The 25006-nt window shown below is 38.7% G+C and overlaps 1 protein-coding gene across 1 annotated transcript; it reads left to right on the forward strand.

Moving 5' to 3' along the window:
* LOC118823045 (phospholipase A2 inhibitor and Ly6/PLAUR domain-containing protein-like) lies at positions 1 to 5405 on the forward strand. The gene is made up of 5 exons (XM_036592423.1): positions 1 to 193; positions 445 to 555; positions 633 to 776; positions 894 to 1004; positions 2769 to 5405. The coding sequence occupies exons 1-5, from the start codon at positions 145 to 147 to the stop codon at positions 2969 to 2971; spliced, it is 618 nt and encodes a 205-aa protein (XP_036448316.1). The 5' UTR covers positions 1 to 144; the 3' UTR covers positions 2972 to 5405.
* Positions 5406 to 25006: the final 19601 nt, after the last annotated feature.

Raw genomic sequence — 25006 nt, forward strand, 5'->3', positions numbered from 1 at the left:
GGAGCCTGTACGCTGAAACACACACCCTTCACACAATAACATTTGTGGGAGGTTCTGAAAAGCCTCCAAGCAGCTACACCCCATTAGATCGATTTGTATCTAACCAGCTTCGCTTTCATCACGTTAAACCTCTCAGATTAAGCAATGAGACTACAAATAGCACTATCACTCATCTGCGTGCTTTTTCCAAAAGGTATGGAACTCAACTTACAGAGCATTTTAGAACATTTTGGATTTCCGTTGAATCTGTTTAGCTTCTGTAGAATATAGTTTAACCCACCTGTTATGAGTGTCTTGTTAAAGAATCCTTACATTTGACATTTTCAATGTAATATCGTTTGTTGAGTTGTTGAAGTTTAACGTTTGAGGATATGAGTGAAAGATGTTGGATTGTCTTTTTTTGCTGAACTGTTGTTTTTCATGCTCGACTTCACTGTCCTGTAGCGCTGACACTGAAGTGTTATCAGTATAAACCAGGGCTGCCTGGAACATGCACAACCACCCAGACGGACTGTCCAGATCAGTGTACCACTGGGACCATTGTTGTGAACACTGGTAAGAATGGCTTCAGCACAAAATGGTGAGACTCAGTCAGAAATGTCTCCGTTTCACTCATGTGCTGTGTTCACTAGGTGGTCAACAACAAGAGATGAGTAAGAAAACCTGTGCAGTAGCAGCAGAGTGTGTCACTGGGAGCGTCAACCTGGGAGTTCTGAAAACATCTGTCAACTTAAAATGCTGCAGCACTGACCTCTGCAACAGCCAGAAAGTGGAAGGTAAATCCAAAAGCTTTAAATACTGAATAATGAATGCTGCACATAAAGTTCCCTCAACTGCAGAAACGCAGAAACTGTCCTGTTAAACCTCTTCTTTTCACTCGTTTTCCTGTTAAGCTTTGCCCCAAGGGTCTCCGAATGACAATAAGTGTTACACCTGTGTTGCCGATGACTGCACAGGAACTGTGAGCTGTGAGGGAGATGAAGATCACTGCATCAGCACCACAGGTAAAAACTGCATCCTTGTTTGTATTTCTGGAATGTTGTTTTATGACATTTGTGTGAGTTTAAGTACCACTGTTTTACAACCACTGTTTATCTATTCGAATTACACAGAGCATTTTTGTTACTGTCTTTAAGACTGAAATATCACTGCTGTTGGAGTGAAATCTCAAAAATGGAAACTTTTCAGGATGTAGAAAATGTCTCATTTTGGACCATTGGAGTTGAATATATCTTGTTGTTGTCAGAAGAAAACCTTGTATCTCCAAAAATAATGACTTTACAGGAGAAGGAAAAAACCTACGTTACTTTGAATGTAAGTCAATGGAACCAGAATTTTTCTAAGTGTTTTTGGGCCGTTTCTTTCGGTCCATTCATCATGAAATTTACACACAATGTAAAAGGTAATAGGCATTTTCAAATGATGACATAAACTGAAAAACGACAAAAATGGAGATGCGAGGTTTTCTTCCGACAGCAGCTTCTCGTTTGAATGTTCCAGTTCAGAATGTAACTGCTACACCATTTAAGGTGGAACGGCAAAATTCAACCAAGAAGCTGGAGAATGTCTTGAGGAAATGTCCTCAGAAAAATGTTACCAGCATTAAAATAATAATTAGGATATTCTGACAGCATAAATCAGTTTTTCAGGGGGTCATCTACCCTCACAGCTCACAGTTCCTGTGCAGTCATCGGCAGCACAGTCTGTACATGGATATACACTGTCACACTGCCAAAGCCTCCTTAAGGAGCTGCCAGTCTAATGACGTGTATTCCGTGTCCAGAAGCTTTACTTTACATGTTGCAATCTTCATATTTCAACTCTTCAACGACCTTGTAATTCGGAGGATCCAGTGGAATTCGAGAGAAAAACGTGCACAGAACAAAATGTATCAGGTTCTGAACATTTTTATCTACCACAGGGGGCGACAGAGGCGATTTTTCGAAAACCCTATTCATTCCAGCCATAGAGAAATCAAGCTTGGACCTAGAGTTCCTTATATGGGCATAAGAGCATGGCGCCGACTCCAAAATGACCACACGACTACAGTGGTCTCTTCTAATAATGTCAGGGTCATTGGGTGGAGTTAAACTGCTGTGGGCTAAAGAGCCAGATTTATATGCATGTTTCTTTATGGCATCATGAAAAAAGCTCATTTAAAGTTGTCTGTTCTAACAGTGTAGTCAGTTGTATGAAGTGAGGACTGAATAGTATGTTTTCAAACTTTAACAGTGTTTATGTACCACATCAAAGTCTTTCATATGTATGTCCATGACATGGGCGCTTTACAGTGAAAACAAAGGAACAAAAAAATGAGGGGAAAATGTCAAAAGCAAATGTCAAAGCACCTTTAAGCTACGTTCACATTACAAGCCTCATTGCTCAAATCCGATTTTTTGCGTGAGATGTGTTGCTTTTCCACCGTTTACAGGCTTTAACATTTGCTCGGTGCTGCTGCCATTGTAACGCTGAACGATGGCGCACATGCAGTGGAAAAAAAAAAGCACCTGAATTCCGCGTCACATTATGGTCGCATGGCCACAAATCGGATACGTGTCTGATCTAGGACCACGTATGAGCGTGGCTCAGGTCGGATTTGAAAAGATCAGATTTGCGTGTCCACACAGCTCTGAAAACATCAGATCTGAGTCACATTAGGGCAAAAAATCTGATTTGTGCCACTTAAACCTGGTAATGTGAACGTAGCCTTAGTCTGATTTAGACTTCATGTATTCATCTCTCTCTCTGATCTACACCTGCATTCACAGTAACCGCTGGTGATACTAAAAAGATGATGAAAGGCTGTGCGAGCAGGAGTCTCTGTACTGCTGGTGTATCAACGCTGCAGGCAGCTGGAGTCACTGGAAGTTTGAGCTGCTGTGAGGGGAACCTGTGTAACAGTGCTGAGGGGGTTAAGCTGAGTCTCCTCATCATGCTGGTTCCTCTGATCTCCTCCATCCTCTTCATCTGAACTCTCCAGGCACTGTTTATACATTTTTTTTCTATATTTTGACACTAGCAGAGGTGTACATGTTACAATATGACTAAATGGAGAGTCTGAAGGTTCTTTATAATGATCTCTGTAAGCAAAATAACTTGTATTAACTCGTATATGTGGACAGTGAGTGATGCAGTCTGTTATTAATGAATGAATGAATGAATTCAAACTGTGGCCACAAAATGAAAAAATAAAATAAAATAAATAAATAAATAAAAAAAAAATAACAATGAAGTACCGAGAGCTTCGAAATGTTATGATCTGTTATGATCTATTTAAACACAAGGCATTCATTGTGATAATAATAAGTTAAATATATACAAAATCATCATTTAAAGGTTACTCTTCCTTTGTAGGTGTCTGTCCCAAACTGTAACCCCTAAATTTACACTTATGAAAATAATACTTATATTTTTTGTACTTTTTAATCATTTTTTATTTATTTATTTTTTTAAATTGAATTTGAAAGATGTAGATTTAACAGAAGTTTAATTTTTAAGTTAGGGTTAACTAAAAAAAAAAAGTCATGTCATTACCGAAAGCAGAGCCTTATTGTAGCCACACCCCCAAATTTTAGCTCAGGAACTGAAACTGCATCCCTGTCCCTCATGGCCACATGGTGAGCAGTTAGATTCCATTATTTTGAAGTAAATGTGTCCCAAAGTGTGGAATGTTAACTATTGTCATTACCGAAACGCACATTTTCTGCAATTAAGTAAACTTGTGTGTAAAAATGTGATGTTTTTATGTGTGTACAACTGTTAAAAGCTGTGTTTGTTAGTCACGTACTAGATAGCGTTTTTAAGTTCTGCTCAAAACTACTGAAACAGTCGCTACTAAAACATCTGGTAAAGTTTTGGTGTTATGATTGTTTTGGTAGTGACAGAACGGAATGTTCAGTCATTCATTTGTATAGAATAAATATAATTATGGTATCGAGTTACTCAAAGAAAAAGGATTTTAGTCTAAAGTCAGTTAAAGTCTAAAATGTTTTGAACTCTGAACCAATTCGGGAGAACAGTCCACTCTGCAGTTAACAAATGAACACATTTATCAATATATTAAATGACTATTAAATGATTAAAAAACAGACAAAATCAAATGATCTGGCAGGGAAATGTCCACAGATCTTTTTGCTAAGTAGACCATGAAGACAGCTAAAAACAACGTAAAGGATGTTTAAGTCACTCTTAAGTCACTCTGTTGAAGTCACTCTGGGGTTGGTTGGCACAGTATTCATTGCTGGTTCAGCAGGGGGAACTCAACGTGATTTGATTCGGACTCAAAGTGTCCAGGTCCCGGCCTCGCCTATAGTGGTCTTGACTGCAACGTTAAATGGCAGTTTAATTGACCCCACTTATCAACTAAATTCAGTTATTTGGTCGATTGACTCACTAAGTTTACTTTTCATACAGGGCCAGTTGGTCACAGGGATCAGTTTTGCTTTTCTTCAGTGAATGAAACGATCATTTAAAAACAGTATTTTGATTTTGCTCGTTATCTTTGTCTTATTTTAAGTTTTGACCTGAAACAATTGCCGTGTGCCAAATATGCAAAAATAGAAGGAAATATGAGGGAGCAAATACTTTTTCACAGCCCTATGTGTGACTTATGGCAGTCATGGACTAAATTCTCATTGTCGTCTTCTCTAGATAACCTCTGACAGGCATTAATCTAAACATTTCAGCTCTTCAGTCAATGTATGTGATATTTTTTCCATCATTCATTATCGAATATATACAGTGCAAAAATGGCTCGTCGGAACAACCAAAGAAACGACTTCATGTGGTAACAAGTAAATTATCTAGTCTATTCAACCCGAATAAACACTCTGAATCAACGATTCTTTCAATCAGTGTAATCTTTTGAGTTGAATAAAAGTTGCTTGTTTAAGTAGATTTGATGAGCCATTTTTGCAGTGTACATAATTAGTCTTCTTGCTTGTTTTTTTTGTTGTTGTTTTTTTTTTACTGTTTTACTGTTTGACTGTATTACTATCCAGTGTTGACTCGAGGAGGTGGTCTCTCAAAGTTTCTTTTTCTTGCTCCTACACTGTAAAAAGTCGTCAGATCTACTTAAAAATGACTTCATGTGGTAACAAGCAATTCAACTAGTTTTATTCAACCGAAAAATTACTTTCGTTCATTCGTTCATTCAAAATCTTTATTTAGGTTGAGTAAAACTAGTTTATTTACTTGTTACCACATTTTAAGTAGATTTGACGAGTCACTTTTTACAGCAGGGAGTTTTTCTTTTTACTTCTGCCTTTGTCTTGTTCATGTTTGGGTTGAGCCTAGATTTAAGTAAACAGCTGTTGTAAAAACCACCATACAAATCAATTTGAATTTGAATTTGAATTAGAGTGTATTGCAGCTTTAAGTCAATAAAGAGAATTATTATATGTCAAGACAGTGTGTATTGTGGCTTTTAGTGCACATACTCTATATAAGAAAAAGTTCGACTTCATTAGCACGAACAATAACAGTAATGATAGTGATAAATAAACTAGAGTATGATAAAAAATGTGTTGTAGTGATCTTTAATAATATTTTAATTAATAATATTTGCTTTAAAAATATTTATAAAAATAGTTTCTACACTACTACTACCACTAAGAATAATAATAATAATAATAATAATAATAATAATAATAATGAGATAAATACGTATTGTATGATAATTGTTCTTTAAGTATGTGCAGATTTATCTAGCATATACATTTATTTATATACAACTCCATTTTTTATTGTTTTTTGAAAAATATATGCCCATTTTGAATTTGATGCCAACAACACGGGGCATATAAAGAATACAGCATTCATAGTGTAGTGATATTTTAATAGAAACTGAACTGTGATTCATGCAGACGAGTGTGTCATCAGCAGCTTTATTGTTGGTAGATTTCAGAGTTTGATTGCTGTATATGTACACATGCAAGTACTCTTGTAAAAGCAGCCCTCAAACTGAGCTGGATCATGTTTTCTAGACTCAAATACTTAAAAGTTGACTGAAACAGAGCCTGGCCATCGCTGGTCTTAAAGAATCAAATGGGGTATAAAAGAGCATCCAAGAAAGGCCTAGTCCTTTATAAGCGTGGATGAGTCGGGGCTCACCACTTTGCCAAAAATGCACCTGCAAAAAAATCCAACAGTTTAAAAATAATGCGATTGAAAGGATTTTAGGTATTTCATGCTCAACTATGCACAATAAAATCAAGTTTAAGGGAATCTGGATAAATCTCTGTGCATAAAAGACAAGGCCGAACACCACAAATGAATGTCCATGATCTTCAACCCCTCAGACAGCACTGCGTTAAAATCCTGCCTGCTTCTTTGATGTATATCACCACATGGATTCAGGAATACATTGAAAAAATATTGTCAGCAAAAACCGTGCACCGCTGCCTCCACAAACGTACGACTGTACTACGCACAGTGGAAGTCATATGTCAGCAATGACCAGAAACACTGCCTGCTTCTCTGGGCTTGAGCTCATCCGACTGATGCACAGTGGAAACGTATTGTGGTTTGATGAGTCAACCTTTCAGATTATTTTTGGAATTAATGTACGTTTTATTCTCTGGACCAAAGAAGGACCATCCCATGGTATGGAGGTGTATTAGTGGGTAACCTGCATATCTATGAAAACACCGTTAGCGTTGGACGTTTTAGAGCAACATATGCTGCCTTTTAGGTGCTGTTTTTTCAGGGAAGTCCTTTTTCAAGCCACATTCTTCGCATGTTGCAACAGCACGGCTGAGTGTAGGTGCTGGAGCCATTTTTTTTATGAAAACCCATTCGTGCCAGCGAGAGGTGTGACTCCAGCATGACATAAAATCAATAAAAAACATGGCCGCCTTAAGCTAATCATTTATCTTTACTCAATAATAAGCAATAGAATGAATCACCTTTAAAATGATAACAATTTAGCTCACAGACACTCCAGACAAATTTCTGTAAAGATGTCTGGGCTGGCACTTGTTTTTAAGATATTTGTAATAAAAATGACAAACTTCAGGAGGCAATAAATACATTTTTTGATCAAAAATTGGTCAAAATGATAAATATATCAAAATGTATTTAGCGTTTAAATGTCAAATAATGACATATCTGAGTAGCCAAGGGTCTCCTGAAAATAACAATATATATACACATGTGTGACTGTCTCATGTAAACGCTTTATAATTGTAACTGTAATTGATTAAAATATCATAAACACATGATTGTACAGTTCTAAGAGTTAAAGTGTTTTAGTTATTTTAGTTGTTAGTTCTTTCTCAGAACCCAGTTTTGCATGTTTTTAAATGAACTGGCTGCTTCAGTTGCTCCTCACTGTTCTTTTGGACTTGTTTGGACATGCACCCTTGCTAAGTGAACTTGCTAGTTCACATAACGGAAATCAGGACTGTTTCCTGAGGATGTGCGCCAGAATGGGGTGGAGTTTGACGACTGTTGTTTAGGGGGACGCTGAGTTCTTACTTTCATTTCCTCAGAACTCATGGTAACTTTCTTTTTCTGCAGTTCATAAGCCTGTGGTCTATTTTCAAGTGCACTTCCTCTCACACACAGACTAGAACATGTACAGGAGTGCAGGTTCATTCTGCAGTCCTCTTTTTTTCCATCCACTGTTTTGTAAAGCTATATATTTGGGCTCTAAATCAGTTTAGAGGAAACATTAGAGATTAGACCAGAGCAACACTTGAAGAATATAGAAAAACTTTGCATTTCTTTGTAAAAACTGATATTTTAGAGAGAAAAATCCTATAGTTGTGTTGGAGGTAGGGGTTGGATTGAGGGTATGGTGACTAATTAGAGAACATATTGCAAGTCTGATCTGTACAGGGATTGTTTCAAATTGAAAATATTTTATAAATCATTAGTCCATCAAAACTGGCTACTGCACAGGTTATACATGACTGTGTTATGGAATTTGTACCTAATAGGCCTTATTTCCCTACACTCTGTGACTCTCACTCAAGATAAGCAATATTTATTTTAAATGACTGCAAATACCTTCTCAGTGCCCATATTTACTTTAAGCAGAATCGACCAACAGGAAAATGAGTGTATATATTTAATCATTACACTCCTCATCAGGTGGAGGATTACTTTTATAAAGGTAATTTAATATCAGTATCCAGTTTTATGAAAGAATACATTCAAAAGTGTTTTTCACATCTTTCTCCTTCAGTAATGTTCTGAAAATGTAGAAAATGCAGATGTGGCATCGGAAAACACAACACTTTAAATGAATGTCCTTTTATTGACACAGCAGTAGAGGAAACCCACTGCTCAACACTGTGTGAACGGCCGGGATAGCAGGTCATGCACAACCACACATTCCACACTGACAGTAAGCACTAACACTGCACAACCTCCCTACCAGCAGGGTCTCGTGGCTGGCTGCCATCCTCCAGCCGGGCTCCTTCTTCAGCCTCATTGCGTCATCTTTACTGCTGTCCTCAGCAGCCAGTCTTTGCAGCATTTCTCCTTTTTCACAATCCTCAACCAGGCTCAGTCTTCTCCTCCATTTCACCACTGGGATTGCTATTCCCCGCCAGTCTGCTAGGGGGCAATCCCACTGCTGACACCACTGTGTCAGTGTGGAAAAAGAAAATAAAGGAAGCATAGCGCTTCAAATGCAGTACCCTGTGGTGCTTGGTGCTCACCGCTCCTCATGGCCACACCTTCCGCGTGTCTACAGATGAATGAGCCGGTAGCAGGGCACTATGATACAATACAATGAGACCTAAACAACACTTGAGCTGAACCAGAACTAGTGCGAAAGTGCAAGTGCTCTTGTACTGCAAGTATTCTTGGAGCGAGAGAGGAAAAATGCGAGACTTCCCTCCTCAGGTTCTGTACATTCTGGTCTGGACAATGCCCCCTAACATGCACATTCACCTTATATACAAATATGTTGACAGACACCTATGTGAATGTTTGTAGATACGAATATCATTGACAAACTGGGACTATTAGAAAAAGGCTTTCAGTTTGTGCATTAAATGTCAAAAGTCAGTCAATATATATAAAAACGAACACCTCTATGATGCCTCCTTATGGAATTCTAGTAGTTTGTTAGTGCTAAGCTAACAGCGATTAGAATTTTTTAGCATTTCTAGATCATACACAGACATGCCTAACATTCCTTGTTTTACCATGAAGCCTGTGACAGACATACACTATATTTCCAAAAGTATTCGCTCGTCTGCCTTCACACGCATATGAACTTGAGTGACATCCCATTCTTAATCCATATGATGTTGGCCCACCCTTTGCAGCTATAACAGCTTCAACTCTTCTGAGAAGGCTTTCCACAAGGTTTAGGAGTGTATTTATGGGAATTTTTGACCATTCTTCCAGAAGTGTATTTGTGAGGTCAGACAGTGATGTTGGACGAGAAGACCTGGCTCGCAGTCTCCACTCTAATTCATCCCAAAGGTGCTCTATTGGGTTGAGGTCAGGACTCTGTGCAGGCCAGTCAAGTTCTTCTACATCAAACTCGTTCCTTTCACTGGAACTAAGGGGCCGAGCCCAACTCCTGAAGAACAACCCCACACCATAATCCCCCTCCACCAAACTTTACACTTGACACAATGCAGTCAGACAAGTACCGTTCTCCTGGCAACCGCCAAACCCAGACTCGTCCATCGGATTGCCAGACAGAGAAGCGTGATTCGTCACTCCAGAGAACACGTCTCTACTGCTGTAGAGTCCAGTGGCGGCGCTTTACACCACTGCATTCGACACTTTGTATTGCGCTTGGTGACATAAGGCTTAGATGCAGCTGCTCGGCCGTGGAAACCCATTCCATGAAGCTCTCTACGCTGTTCTTGAGCTAATCTGAAGGCCACATGAAGTTTGGAGGTCTGTAGCGATTGACTCTGCAGAAAGTTGGCGACCTCTGCGCACTATGCGCCTCAGCATCCGCTGACCCTGCTCTGTCATTTTACGTGGCCGACCACTTCGTGCCTGAGTTGCTGTCGTTCCCAATCGCTTCCACTTTGTTATAATACCACTGACAGTTGACTGTGGAATATTTAGTAGTGAGGAAATTTCACGACTGGACTTGCTGCACAGGTAGCATCCAATCACGGTACCACGCTGGAATTCACTGAGCTCCTGAGAGCGACTCATTCTTTCACAAATGTGTGTAGAAGCAGTCTGCATGCCTAGGTGCTTGGTTTTATACACCTGTGGCCATGGAAGTGATTAGAACACCTGAATTTAATGATTTGGATCATATCAATCAAGATTAGAACATATGTCACTGTCAAAAAAAAGTACTTTCAAAATGGCAACTTTACAGAAAAATGTTCTTAACTTTAAGTGTAAGTCAGTTTAAAAAGATTTTCTCTTTCTTATCAGCTCCTGAAGTCCTAACCAATGGGAGAGCTCACTTAGCTACATCTACCCAAAAACACAAAGAAAAACAATTCCTGGTTGGCCAGTTGAGGAGCTTAACACTTTTGTTTCCATCCAGAACTTATAATAGTGTAACACTGGCATTGAGTAAGACACAGGGGAACCATGATTCCCCCACACGAAGTCCTCTTTATTAAACACCAGAGCAGAAAGACACATACAAAGCATGCAACTAGCGGGGGAGGACACCACTAGCCATACACTTCACCTTCATGGTTGACCAGCAACCCACACGATGTAAACTCACTCCCAACACAGAACAATGACAAACATATACACATAAACTATCTTCAACTGACAAACAGTGACATAAGCGCAACAAATAGTCCATTTTCCAGAGGTCGCATGCTACCCACAATCCTCCAAGTGTATCAGTATGGCCACACCTCGACAAGGATTAAGCTTGGTCACTATATTTTCCCTTCAATAAAAGCCTAGATCCTGTATGACACACACACAGAAGTATATCAATCAGCCTTTAACAAGGCCCAAGTGTACTAGCATGAGTTGATAGGATGATAGGACTGATCAAACCAGGAGGTGAAGCTAAGGAACAGGCCAGACGTCATGGGGTCATTTATTTGATGATCATCAAGCTACTACTTTTATACATGCTTCTGTAGTGGCAGGCAGTTAAAACAAAGTAAGACTAAACTTCATGCATTGCTGCTGCTTGAGGTGTGTGCCGGAAATAACAGGCTGTCAACATTGGAGTGTTTGCATGTATTACTTTATATTGACTCCATTGTAGGAATGTCTTGGGAAGATAAATTCACAGATTTCCTAAATGGACAGACATTCAGTGATTCGCTGCAAACATACTGCATTATGTGGGTCTAGATCTACTATACAATTATTGCTTCATATTAGCTGGAAAAGTCTCAATCCAAGTCCTGGTATCCACATGTGCTGCTTGTTTACTAGTTATTGGGTCAAATCAGGTTCATTGTGTGGGGATCTATATTTTTGAAATTGGGACTAGACCCACCTGGAAAAAGAATGAGAGAGAAGTGTAACACTTCTTTGTATGCTCAGTATCTCAGCATTGGGGTTTATCTGCTCATTGGATTTTCCTTGGTGTCCTAAGGAACCAGACCTGTTCATAGGGAAATGATGGCACGTCAATAGGCAAAGGATGTGCAGAGAAATAATATGGAATAAGAGAAGATAAGAGAAGAGAAGCTGCCAAATGATCCCCTTTTAGCCTGATTTCTAGGTCAGTTGTGCTCTTAAAAACAATTACAGCATAACTTCCTCATGCTAAATAGTGACAAGACTGAACACAGCCTCATTGGCTCTAAACCAACCCTCATTAAAACTGGTTTTCTTTCTTTCTTGACTGATGATCTAACTGTGTAACTTCCCCCTCTGTTTCGAAATCTGGTCATCATCCTTGACTGTACTCTTTCGTTCAATGCCTTTGTCAGCTCTGTTGACTGTGTCACCAAATTCAGACCATGGATCTCTTCAGTGAGTCATTCAACACAGGATAGGCACTGCGTGCTTCAGCACTCGCCGGCCCCACCCTGTGAGTGTGTGTGGTCTACCACTTCATGACTGTTGAGCTGTTGTTGTTTCTAGGTGTCATTTCACAATAATAGCACTTACAGTTGACCGGGGCGGATCTAGCAGGACAGAAATTTCACAAACTGACTTGTGGCAGAGGTGGCATCCTATGACAGTGCCATGTTTAAAGTCACTGAGCTCATCAGTACGACCCATTCTACCGCCAGTGTTTGTCCATTGAGACTGCATGGACATGTGCTTGATTTTATCCACCTGTTAGCAATGTGTGTGTCTGAAACACCTGACCTGAATTATTAGGAGGGGTGTCCCAATGCTTTTGTCTATATAGTGTATGTATATATAACAGCACAAATTGAGTTTTATTGAAATGTTTTGGATTGTGTATAATATTTACTTGTGGATTCTTGTTATGGCAATTACGCTCATGATAAGAAGTCAGGGCATTCTTATAGGCAGGCATGTTCAGTATTTGTAACATATACAGCACACTAGTAATGCCACTATGTTAAGTTAGAGGCTCTGTGTACATTTCAAGCCACATCTTCTACACTGTATGTCCATGGTGTCTATATCAGTTCAGTTTAAAGCAGCACTATGTAAATTTTTTGTTAGCTAAAATGGATCGATGTAGGATTAAGTAGTAGTCATGAGAAAAAAAAAAACATGCTAAAATATGCATGTATGTAAAGATAAGTGAGTGTGTGCTGCTGTGAGTCGCCCTGTAAAACCTGAAATAATAATTTGAAAGCCAGAGGTGTCGCATTGTGGGTTTTCAGACCACGTCACATACACACTTGAAATGCACATCAGACTCTTTATATACTCTTTCGAAGCACTCACAATCATCAATTCAGACATTCGAGGAAAGGGTCTAAAGCAAAACCTACGTTGCAAAATGTTCTGCACATTGTATGCAATTAGTCTCATTCTGAAATGAATGCCTGCAACACGTTCCAAAAAAGTTGGGATGGGAGCAATTTAAGGCTACCACGATAGCAAGAGGTCAGTGGACCACTGTCGGCCCACTGATGGCAAAGCTAGCGGTCCACTGGCTTTTGCTTTGCTCAGCGTTTTCCGAGCGGTCCACTGGTGGATAAGCAGAGCAATAGACAAAATTCCATTTATCCATTTATCATGGCACATTTTCCACTCTGCTAGACTGGCCTGATTGTCCAGGCCTGTCTCCCATTGAAGGGTATGTCTCATTAAGCTGTAGGTCCTGTACAGCTGCACAGCTGAAGCCTTGTATAAAAGAAAAATGACAAAAAATTTAGCTGTTAAAAGTGGATCAATTGGTGTCTTCGGTTGCCAAACGATTATTAAATGCTGTTAAAAGGAAACATGATTTAACTCAGTGGTGAACACACTCCTGTGCCAACTTTTTTGGAATGTGTTGCAGGCAACAAATTTGGAATTAGCATATGTTTACAAAAAACAATATATAAACTGATATCAGTTTAATACATGTCAAATAGAATCACTGCTTTCTGTTTTGATTAGCATTTCACATACTGTCCCAACTTTTTTGCAATTGGGTTTGTGCTCTAAAAAAAGTCCAGTCAAGTTTAGCTAATTGAGTCTAGTTGTAGCAACTGAGGCTTTAGTGCAAGACAGACACATAGAGAAGCTTTTTTGAGAGAACCCAGTACTTGTAGTTATCACAGCAGGCAGAGTTCAATACAGTAGCAGGCAGACGCAATGCAGTCAAATTATGGAGGTAATTGTGTTGCAAAACTTGAGAACTTGTAGGATAAAATCTGTACTTGTATTTTTAATGTGAGAATTTGTGGAATAAAAAAATTTGAACTTGCATTTTAAAATGTTCATAAGCAGAAATTATATTAACATTTTATATTTATTTATTTATTTATTTATACCCAAATTAATTCTTGTCTCTACAACCAAATTTGAGCTCGCAACCTCTTAAACATAACAGTACAACTTCAAATCTGTCAACCTCGACTTTTGCAACACTTCTCTCAGTAGTTTTGTTGTAAAACTGATTTGTGCACTTGTAACTGTATATTGAGGGATTAGAACTAGGGCGGGGGCAGGAGCCACTGTGAGACATAATTTGTGACCAATCAAAAGAGCTTATTACCCTTGACACCGAGGTGCAGGAAAACGAGCTATGACCTGCATCCGCATTTGACCCATCCATGCCATGAAACACCACATACACACTAGTGAACACACACACACTAGGGGGCAGTTGCCCGGAGCGGTAGGCAGCCCTATCCACAGTGCCCGGGGAGCAGTTGGGGGTTAGGTTCCTTGCTCAGGTGCACCTCAGTCACGTACTGTCGGCTCTGGGGATCAAATAGGCGACCTGTCGGGCACAGAGCAGGTTCCTTAACCTCCAGCCCACGACTGCCCCAAGCATGTGTAAATGGGTTTAGCTAGCTAGCTTTCTGCTATAGCTGTTGAGCTACAGCAGTGATCACCCACCCTTTTCCTGGAGATCCAGCTTCCTGCAGAGTTCCCTTCTAAACCTAATCTAAACTAACACACCTGATCCTGCTTATCAACACGACTGTGAAACTGAACACTGCAAAAATGATTTTTTTATTCACCCTCAAATAAGCTCCTTTGATTGGTCATGAATTACGTCTCACATTGATCTGAAGTTGTGCTGTTACATTTAAGAGGTTGCAAACTCGAATTTGTGGTTGTAGAACTAAAAATGAATTTGATTATAAAAAAAATATATACTTTTTTTTAGTACATATTCTGTGTGTGACAATTTTACTTGTAGATTTGTATTCAAGTTCTCAGATCAGGTCCTACAAGTTCTCAGGTTTTTCAACATAATTACCTCCATATTAAATGCGCAATTAAACAAAGGAGCGAGCTGGTGTGTGAGGTAATGAAGGGGCAGAGCCAAAATGGAGCCAGAGCCGGTGTTGGCCATTCTCAGTCCATGTCCAATCTCACCATATGCAAATACTCTGACTGAAAAAAGCTGAAGTAAAATAATACTTTGTATGAGTTTTAAAGCAGTAATTTTAATCAATCCAAATCTCTGGATAGAGCATGCCATTTAGTTGTTGTCATGGCAATTAGACATAAATCAGTCTATTCTTGAAGGCATGCAGTGTTCATAATACATACAACAGACAAGTACTGTCTCTATGAATAGTTCTTCATTTTGGATAGTTATTTTGACTGTTTTCAAATCAGATTCATGTTTTATTAATCATTACTTGATGTGAATTCTCACATGAAATAATCTGCATGTTAGGATGTTTTTTTTTGTTGTTTTTTTTTAATGAGGCTGTTGGGTTTACTGATAGCTGCTCAGAGGGGAACTAGCTGTCATACAAGTAGGATTAAAGTTACAATGGATATAAATCCAGTCTGACATCATGAGGGTGTGGTGGTTCATTTTGCTGAACACAAAACAGGAACTTACAAATACTTTAACTGAAGCATTTCAGCCCAAATGCAGACACTTCAGCACAGAGAACCTGGCTAAAGTAAACTGAAACACAGGGCTGTACAACACAGGGGTCAGAACAACACAGGCCTGTCATGTCATGGTATGGACAGTGGTAGACAGTAACTAAGTAAATGTAATCCGTTACTGTACTTAAGTAGTTTTTTCGTGTTTCGGTACTTTACTGAAGTATTTCCATTTTGGGCGACTTTTTACTTTCACTCCACTACATTTCAAAGTCTAATATCTCACTTTTTACTCCACTACATTATGAGAAATCTGTCATTCCTTTTGGTTTATGTGTGCATAAAAACGTGACGTCAAAACGAAAGAAGCGTGAAGCAAGAACACCAATCAGGGAACAGCGCACACTGTTTTGAGCTTGTTTTGACTTGTTGGACATACCGACCCAGTGCAGCACACAGTTAAACGTCAGGGCAGCAGTGTAAAATTCTGGGAGAGTCTATTCAACATAAATGATGAACTAACCTAACTTTGTGTAAATAGACCACAGTATAGAAATATGTACACATATGCAGTCGTGACTGACGTGTCCTTTTTCTGAATTTATACAAACATTATTTCATTTTATAGTAAATTTGTTTTTGCTAGTTTATGTTTATGAACAGAGACCTACAGATGCAGTTTAGTAAAGGAAAACTCATTTGTGATCCTGAGTTTAAAGCAGGTTTTTATTAAACTTAAACTTGAAACTAAGTTACAAATAAATCTTAAACTGAAACTTTGCTTGTTTGCAAAAAGTTTTTTAAGAGCCACTCGGTTCTACCTAATGGAAATTGCCTTCAGTGTTTTGTGTGTCTATTTGAATAGACATCAGCGTCAGACTAATTAATGACATTCTATTAAAAGATTGGTTGACCAGGAGTGACACTGGAGTATTTTCACCTAAAATTAGTTAATGAAGCAAGAGTCTTCTTATAAAAATGGTAATAGGACATTAGAGTCATAATTAATCTTTTAGTACTTTTACTTTCAAAACTTAAGTACATTTGAAGGCAAATACTTTTGTGCTTTTACTCAAGTGGAGGTCTAAAGGGAGGAACTTCTACTTTTACTGGAGTAATTTTTTACATTGGGTATCTCTACTTTAACTCAAGCACAGGATTTGTGTACTTCGTCCACCACTGGGTATGGAGGTTTATTAGTGGGGTCAAAACAACACATGCCTGAAGGATATAACAACATAGTTGAGGACACTGAAGTCTGGAACAGGGAGGAGGCCTGAGTGAGTAAAGTCAAGACACATTTTAATAGCTTTAAAGGGTGAATCAGGTGAATTATGGGAGGTTCTGAAAAGCCTCCAAGAAGCCACGCCCCATTAGATCAATGTATATCTGACCCAGCCCGGCTTTCATCACATTTCATCACATCAAACTCTCACATCCACGAACAATGAGGCTGCGAGTCACCCTTCTGCTCGTCTGCATGCTTTTCCCAAAAGGTAAACCTTACACTTTACAGTATAGTTTAAAATTTTGATATCATAAGTTATCCATAGTTAAAGTGTGAGGATGTCAGTGAATGAGGCTTGAATGCCTCTTGATGGAATTTTAAGGTAATTTATGAAACACTGTCCAAGTTTTGTGGTAAAACTGAACAAAACACTGAGCAGTTTATACTGGAGGTTCATTAACTGTGTCTCTATGCACTGAATCTGTTTCTCATGCTGGATTCTCTCTGTCCTCCAGCGCTGACACTGAAATGTTATCAGTGTGTATCAGAAGCATCTGGACAATGCACAGACACCCAGACAGACTGTCCAGATCAGTGTACAAGCATGACCACTACTGTGTACACAGGTAAGAATGACCTGAAATATAAAATTAATTGAGTGACGATCAGTCATGCATATGTGATATATATGATAGATAGATATTTCTGGCTATGTATGTATGTTTAATGCACACTCTTCTACTAAACAAACAAACAGATAAATATATGACACAACATTAAGCAACAACATTAAACAAACTGCTAAAGTTAATATGGGGAGCTTTTCCCTTTGATGTCTTTTCTAAGTTTTGTGAAGTCATTTTACTAAAGCAGTCAATATTTTTCCAGTCAGCTCTGATGCTTTCAAACAGTAGAAAAACATTGCTGAGCTGGTTTGTTTAATATCAGACCAAATATTATCGTATTCTCATATCTCATAGGGTTTGAATCTGGACTCTGATCAGCACAAAACCACCAACACAAACCATGAGTGTTTTGGATTTGGCCAATTTCTTTGCACAGTATAATGTGCTTATAACTGCACATTATATTAAGCATGTGCTGTGTTCACTAGGTGGCTTACAATCAGAAGTTAATATGAAGGGCTGTGCAGTAGCTGGGCAGTGTGTCACTGGGAGCCAAAACCTGGGACTTGTGAAAACGACTATCAACTCGAAATGCTGCAGCACTGATCTCTGTAACAGCTACAAAGCTCCAGGTAAAGCCAAACACTCTGAATACTGTATGAAGGACGCTGATTATGAAGGTTCTGTCTTATTTTGTCTCATTCAAACAGCCCATTTCAGCTAAAGCTGATGTAACAATCAGTAGTGCTGAGACTTCATTATCAGGATGTCCTGTAAGGAGTAGCTCTGGGTTTAGTGTGTTGTGTGTTGTAATGCAGTGAACTGCAGTAACGATGACGCTAAACCTCTGTACTGAACTGTTCCTCTCTAAAGCTTTGCCACAAGGCTCTCCAAATGGGAGGAAGTGTTACGCCTGTGTTAATGACGACTGCTCAGGAACCGTGAACTGTGAGGGAGATGAAGATCAGTGCATCAGCACCACAGGTGAAAAATATTAAAAGTGCTTGTCTGTAGATCTGAAATGTGATCTTACATATTTGGTCTAAGGTAAGCGTGTTCAGTGATGCACCGCTAGAAAGTGCCTTTAATCTGATTTTGTGGTTAATCTATATAAATATATTCACCTGTCTAACGTCTCCCTCCCTCTGACCTGCATTCACAGTTAATTCTGGTGGAATTCAAGTGAAAATGAAAGGATGTGCGAGCAGAAGTTTCTGTGCTGCGAGTGGAGCGAGCATTCAGACAGCTGGAGTCACTGGAAGTGTGAGCTGCTGTGACGGGAACCTCTGTAACGGTGGTCCGAGTAAGAATGATGTGAATAACAGTGCTGAGGGGGTTAAACTGAGTCTCCTCATCATGCTGGTTCCTCTGATCTCCTCCATCCTCTTCATCTGAACTCTCTGCTGCTCAAACACCTTTTTACCATTTTTCTTTTCTATCTTTTGACAATAGCAGAAGATATTTCAAGATGACTAAATGGAGAGTCTTAATGTTTTTACAAATGGTCTCTGTAATCAAAATAAGTTGAAGATTTAGTGTGAAAATTAGTGCTGCAGTCTGTTTTCATCTGATACACTATACGGACACTTCTACTGAATAAGTGCCAGGAGACTTACAAAACCAATTAAGTATTCAGACTATTACATACATACAACCCCATTTCCAAAAAAGTTGGGATGCTGTGCAGAATGTAAATTAAAATGAAATGCAATGATGTGCAAATCAAATAAACCATATTTTTAAAGGAAAAAACTAGAAAGACAACATATCATATGTTGAAACTGAGAAATTTTATTGTTTTTGGAAAATAAATGCACATTTTGAATTTGATGCCAACAGCACATTCCAAAAAAGTTGGGACGGGGTCATGTTTACCACTGCACTTCACCCATGACATGTGCACTAATGCTCAGCCCATATCATAATGAATACTGGCTTTTGAACTGTGCACTGATAACAAGCTGAGAGGTCTTTAGACCGAAGGACACAGTGTCCATGATTTCCAAAAAGAATTTCAAATGTTGATTCGCCGGACCACAGGACACTTTTTCACTTGACAGTAGTCTTTTATAAATGAGCTGAGGCCCAGAGAAGGTGGCAGCGTTTCTGGGTCCTGTTTATATATGGTTTCTTCTTTGCATTTTAGAGTTTTAACTTGCATTTGTGGATACAGTGATGAACTGTTTTCACAGACAGGTTTTAGTTTGAGGATGTTAGTGAATGATGCTTGAACGCCTCTTGATGGAATTTTATGAAGGTTCTCTGTTATTCTGTCTCATTCATTATCAGGATGTCCTGTAAGGAGTAGCTCTGGGTTTAGTCTGTTGTGCGTTGTAATGCAGTGAACTGCAGTAACGATGACGCTAAACCTCTGTACTGAACTGTTTCTCTCTAAAGCTTTGCCACAACGTTCTCCAAATGGGAGGAAGTGTTACACCTGTGTTAATGACGACTGCTCAAGAACTGTGAACTGTGAGGGAGATGAAGATCAGTGCATCAGTGGCAGAGGTGAAAAATATGAAAAGTGCTCGTCTGCAGATCTAAAATTTCATCTTACATGTTTGGTCTAAAATAAGGGTTTTCAGTGTTACACCACAAGAAAGTGCCTTTAATCTGATTTTGTGGTTAATCTATTTAAATATATTCACCTGTATAACTCCCTCCCTCTGACCTGCATTCACAGTTAATTCTGGTGGAATTCAAGTGAAAATGAAAGGATGTGCAAGCAGAAGTTTCTGTGCTGCGGGTGGAGCGAGCATTCAGACAGCTGGAGTCACTGGAAGAGTGAGCTGCTGTGAGCGGGATCTGTGTAACAGTGCTGAGGGGGTTAAGCTGAGTCTCCTCATCATGCTGGTTCCACTGATCTCCTCCATCCTCTTCATCTGAACTTTCATACCATTTTTCTTTTCTGCCTTTAAGACTAGCAGAGCTGTGTATTGTAATGTGCCCAAATGCAGAGTCTGAATTGTAATGAAGGTTTTGTAATCAAAATAACTTAAATAAACAGAGTGCCGACTGTAAGCGGTCCAGAATGTAGTGCATGAGAGTTTTTGTAATCTTCAGCCACAAATATCAGCTTTGAGACACATTAGAATGTTACCACACCAAATAACAAGAGTGCACTGATATCCTCAAACTTTAACAATAGTTAAAATGTGAGGATGTCAGTGAATGATGCTTGAATCCCTCTTGATGGAATTTTAAGGTAATGTATGAAACACTGTCCAAGTTTTGTGTTAAAACTGAACAAAACACTGAGCAGTTTATACTGGAGGTTCATTAACTGTGTCTTTATGTACTGAATCTGCCGGATTCTCTCTGTCCTCCAGCGCTGACACTGAAATGTTATCAGTGTATCCCAGGGGTGTCTGGACAATGCACAGATACCCAGACAGACTGTCCAGATCAGTGTACAAGCATGAACACTACTGTGTACACAGGTAAGAATGACCTGAAATATAAAATTAATTGAGTGACGATCAGTCATGCATATGTGATATATATGATAGATAGATATTTCTGGCCATGTATGTATGTATAATGCACACTCCTATACTAAACAAACAAACAGATAAATAAATGACACAACATTAAGCAACAATATTAAACATTAAACAAACGGATAACGTTAATATGGGGAGCTTTTCCCTTTGATTTCTTTTCAGTAAAAAGTCATTTTACTAAAGCAGTCAATATTGTTCCACTCAGCACTGATGGGTTCAAACAGTAGAAAAACATTGCTGAGCTGGTTTGTGTTTAATATTAAACCAAATATTCTCATATTCTCATATCTCATAGGGTTTAAATCTGGACTCAAAAACAATTAGTACAAATCATTAGTGTTTGGATTTGGCCAATTTCTTTGCACAGGTATGTCCTTATAACCGGACATTACATTAAAGCATGTGCTGTGTTCACTAGATGGTGCACCAAAAGAATTTAATATGAAGGGCTGTGCAGTAGCTGGGCAGTGTGTCTCTGGGAAGCCTAAACCTGGGACTTGTTAAAATCAACTCGAAATGCTGCAGCACTGATCTCTGTAACAGCAACAAAGCTCCAGGTAAAGCCAAACACTCTGAAAACTGTACAAAGGACGCTGATTATGAAGGTCCTCATTTATTCTGTCTCATTCAAACAGCCCATTTCAGCTAAAGCTGATGTAACAATCAGTAGTGCTGAGACTTCATTATCAGGATGTCCTGTAAGGAGTAGCTCTGGGTTTAGTCTGTTGTGTGTTGTAATGCAGTGAACTGCAGTAACGATGACGCTAAACCTCTGTACTGAACTGTTTCTCTCTAAAGCTTTGCCAAAAGGCTCTCCAAATGGGAAGAAGTGTTACACCTGTGTTAATGACGACTGCTCAGGAACTGTGAACTGTGAGGGAGATGAAGATCAGTGCATCAGTGGCAGAGGTGAAAAATATTAAAAATGCTCATCTGTAGATCTGAAATGTGATCTTACATAACACATGTTCAGTGTTACACCGCAAGAAAGTGCCTTTAATCTGATTTTGTGGTTAATCTATTTAAATATATTCACCTGTCTAACGTCTCTCTCCCTCTGACCTGCATTCACAGGCAATTCTGGTGGTGCTCAAGTGAAAATGAAAGGATGTGATAGCAGAAGTTTCTGTACTGCAGGCGCAGCGAGCCTGCATACAGCTGGAGTCACAGTTGGGATGCTGTGCAGAATGTAAATAAAAATACAATGCAATAATCCACGAATCATGTAAACCATATTTTTAAAGGAAAATTCTACAAAGCCAACATGTCAAATGTTGAAACTGAGAAATTTTATTTTATTTTTTTTAAATAAAAGCCCATTTTCAATTTGATGCCAACAACACGTTCCAAAAAAGTTGGGACGGGTGCATGTTTACCACTGTGTTTCATCACCTCTTCTTTTAAGAACACTCTGTAAGTGTTTGGGAACTGAGGAGATCAACTGCTGTAGTTTTGAAAGTGAAATTTTTGCAGTTCTTCGTTGGTATAGGATTTCAGTTTCTGAACAGTTCACTGGCTCATTTGTCATATTTTCATTTCATGATGTGCCAAATGGTTTCAGGGGTGAGAGGTCTGGACTGCAGACAGGCCAGTTTAGAGCCTGAACTCTTTTAATACAGAGCCATGCTGGTGTAATGCATCCCGAATGTGGTTTGACATTGTCTAGCTGAAATAATCAAGGCCTTCCCTGAAAAAGATGTTGTCTGGATGGCAGCGTATGTTGCTAAAACATGTATATATTGTTCATCATTAATGGTGCCTTCACTTATGAGCACATCACCCATGCCACATGCATTAATGCCCCCTTATAGCATCATGAATACTCGCTTTTGAACTGTGCACTGATAACAAGCTGAGTGGTCTATAGCCCACAATTGGACACAGTGTCCATGATTTCCAAAAACAATTTCAAATGTTGATTCATCACCCCACAAGAGACTTCACCTTGGTCAGTTATAAATGAGCTCAGGCCCAGAGAAGGTGGCAGCATTTCTGGATCCTGTTTATGTACAGTTTCTGCTTTGGATTCAGAGTTTTAACAGCAACAAACTGTTTTCATAGACAATGTTTTTCAGAAGTATTCCTGAGCCCATGTGATTTTCACTTTCACGTTGAATTACTGCACTGTTTGCTTGTGCAGTCTTTCACAGAGTGATGAAGCCCTCCTCATCTTTACTTCTGAAAGACTCAGCCTCGCTGAGATGCTCTTTTTCTACTCAATCACATTACTGACCTGTTGCCAATCAACCAGCCTTTTGTTGCTCCCATCCCAACTTTTTTGGGAACGTGTTGTTGGCATCAAATTCAAACTAGGCAAATATTTTTCAATAAACAATAAAATTTCTCAGTTTTAACATTTCATATGTTGTGTTATATATATATATATGCGTGTGGATATATATATATATATATATATATATATATATATATATATATACACACGCATATATATATATATATATATATATATATATATATATATATGTATGTGTGTGTGTGTGTGTGTGTGTGTGTATATATTAATCATTGTGACCATGTGACCATATATATATATATATATATATATATATATATATATATATATATTATATATATGTATACATATATATATGGTCACAATGATTAATATCTTAATACATGTAATTAGAATTTTTCATTGTAAGTATTGTATTATATGTATTGTAGTGTGTTTTTTGTAATGTGTTTGGGGTTGTTTGGGGTTTATTATGCTGGTAGACTCTTCTGAAGCGCCGGCAGTGGTAGCTGCCATGTTTGGGCCTATTTGTGCTTTAACTTGTAAAGAACTTTGTAACATTGTAAAATTTAATAAAAAAAATAAAAAAAACAAGATAATCTTTACACCATGTACATGTATTAAATGTATTTTACTCCTGTAAGCAAGATTTACTCATCCGAGAAGAAACACCAAATGCACAACTATCTTTCTCCTGTGTCTTTCTTTCTCCTGGTTATACAGGATATGTCTGCATACGGCGTCTTTTGCCCGAGAACTGGAACACTTTATTTTTTGAAATTATGGCCTTTCAACATAATGTTTACCAGAAGAATTTGGGGTTGGTCGGTAGTGTAAAGGAAATATTTTGAAGAATTTGAAGTACAATGTAACGGGTTTGGCAATTTTTAATATTATTATTGCTAGAACCTTATGTCCACCTTCCTTCTCTGAGGGTGGTTCAAACTTAAGGTGTGTAGACAAACAGGCAAGTTACAAAAACAAACAAAGTTTTCAGATCTGAAAATTTAGCGTCCTAATACTTCTGACCTGTCTTTCTGACCTAGGCCGGCACAAACTTAGAAACTTTTGTTGCGAACGCAGGAACTCCCTAAATTTGCGGTGCACTCTGGTTTTGCTTGGCTGGAAGCCCTACCCTTTGGAGGTAGTGCCATAGTGCTGATAGGTTCTCCTCACCTAAGGTTCTCTGATTGGTTGTGCATAGTTTGCCTTCCCCAAAATCACTGCCTCCTTTGTTTCAGCTAGTTTAAACAAAGAAAAAGAACATTTCTATATCATCCAATTGGTTTAACTTTCAAAATCAAGGAATGAACAATTAGGATATTCAGGCATGTTTTTTAAGAGAGAGTTTAACCCTTGTTACCTGATACACAATACATGTCAAAGAACACAGGTACTACTTGCCTATCATCTCTGAACATGACCCAATGCATGAAAAAAATAAAATCAACAATAAAAGGAAAGGAACAAAGGAAGAAAGAAAAGACAACCACATTCAGGATACATCTTGGTCAATGGTCTAAACTCATAGCAAATAAATGGTTGGGTCTGACTGTTATCAAAGTTATACTCTACATATTTCTAGCACTTAACGATAGAAAAAGATACAGGTAATATTTAGGTACTATGCTTGAGATCCCTAGGGAATTTAGAAAGTCGGAATTTTGCCGTCCAAAGTCGTACAAATTCCGTTTTGGTATGTCTAGTTTAGTTAAAAAGAGTTCTAACGAATGGTTGCAGTTTGGAGTGGACAAATACCTTAGAAATGTACTTTCTGTTACTTAAGATAAAAAGTGGTCCACCTACTTTGGAGAGGCATCTGCCACATTCCAGAGCAAGTGTCCTGTTTTTCTGCTGGGTGAAGGGAGAGGGGTGCTGGTTCTTGATCCGGTTGTAAATTCTGCTGAGTCTGGGTTGGGGTATCAAGCTTGACAGATTTACACCTCCAACGAGTCTTGCTGGAGCCAGAAGGCCCTTAACTTTGGGTAAACACTCAGCTGGAGTTGAAATTCCAGCCATTGTTCACTACAACAAACTAGGT

Source organism: Colossoma macropomum, unplaced genomic scaffold (assembly GCF_904425465.1).
Source record: "Colossoma macropomum unplaced genomic scaffold, Colossoma_macropomum, whole genome shotgun sequence".
Classification (NCBI taxonomy): domain Eukaryota; kingdom Metazoa; phylum Chordata; class Actinopteri; order Characiformes; family Serrasalmidae; genus Colossoma; species Colossoma macropomum.

What these genes read in the sequence shown, in the direction of transcription:
- LOC118823045 (XM_036592423.1), top strand. Translation starts at nt 145, where the DNA reads ATGAGACTACAAATAGCACTATCACTCATCTGCGTGCTTTTTCCAAAA. An exon ending in GACCATTGTTGTGAACACTG is followed by an intron (nt 556 to 632) that starts GTAAGAATGGCT and finishes TGTGTTCACTAG; the next exon opens with GTGGTCAACAACAAGAGATG. An exon ending in CAACAGCCAGAAAGTGGAAG is followed by an intron (nt 777 to 893) that starts GTAAATCCAAAA and finishes TTTCCTGTTAAG; the next exon opens with CTTTGCCCCAAGGGTCTCCG.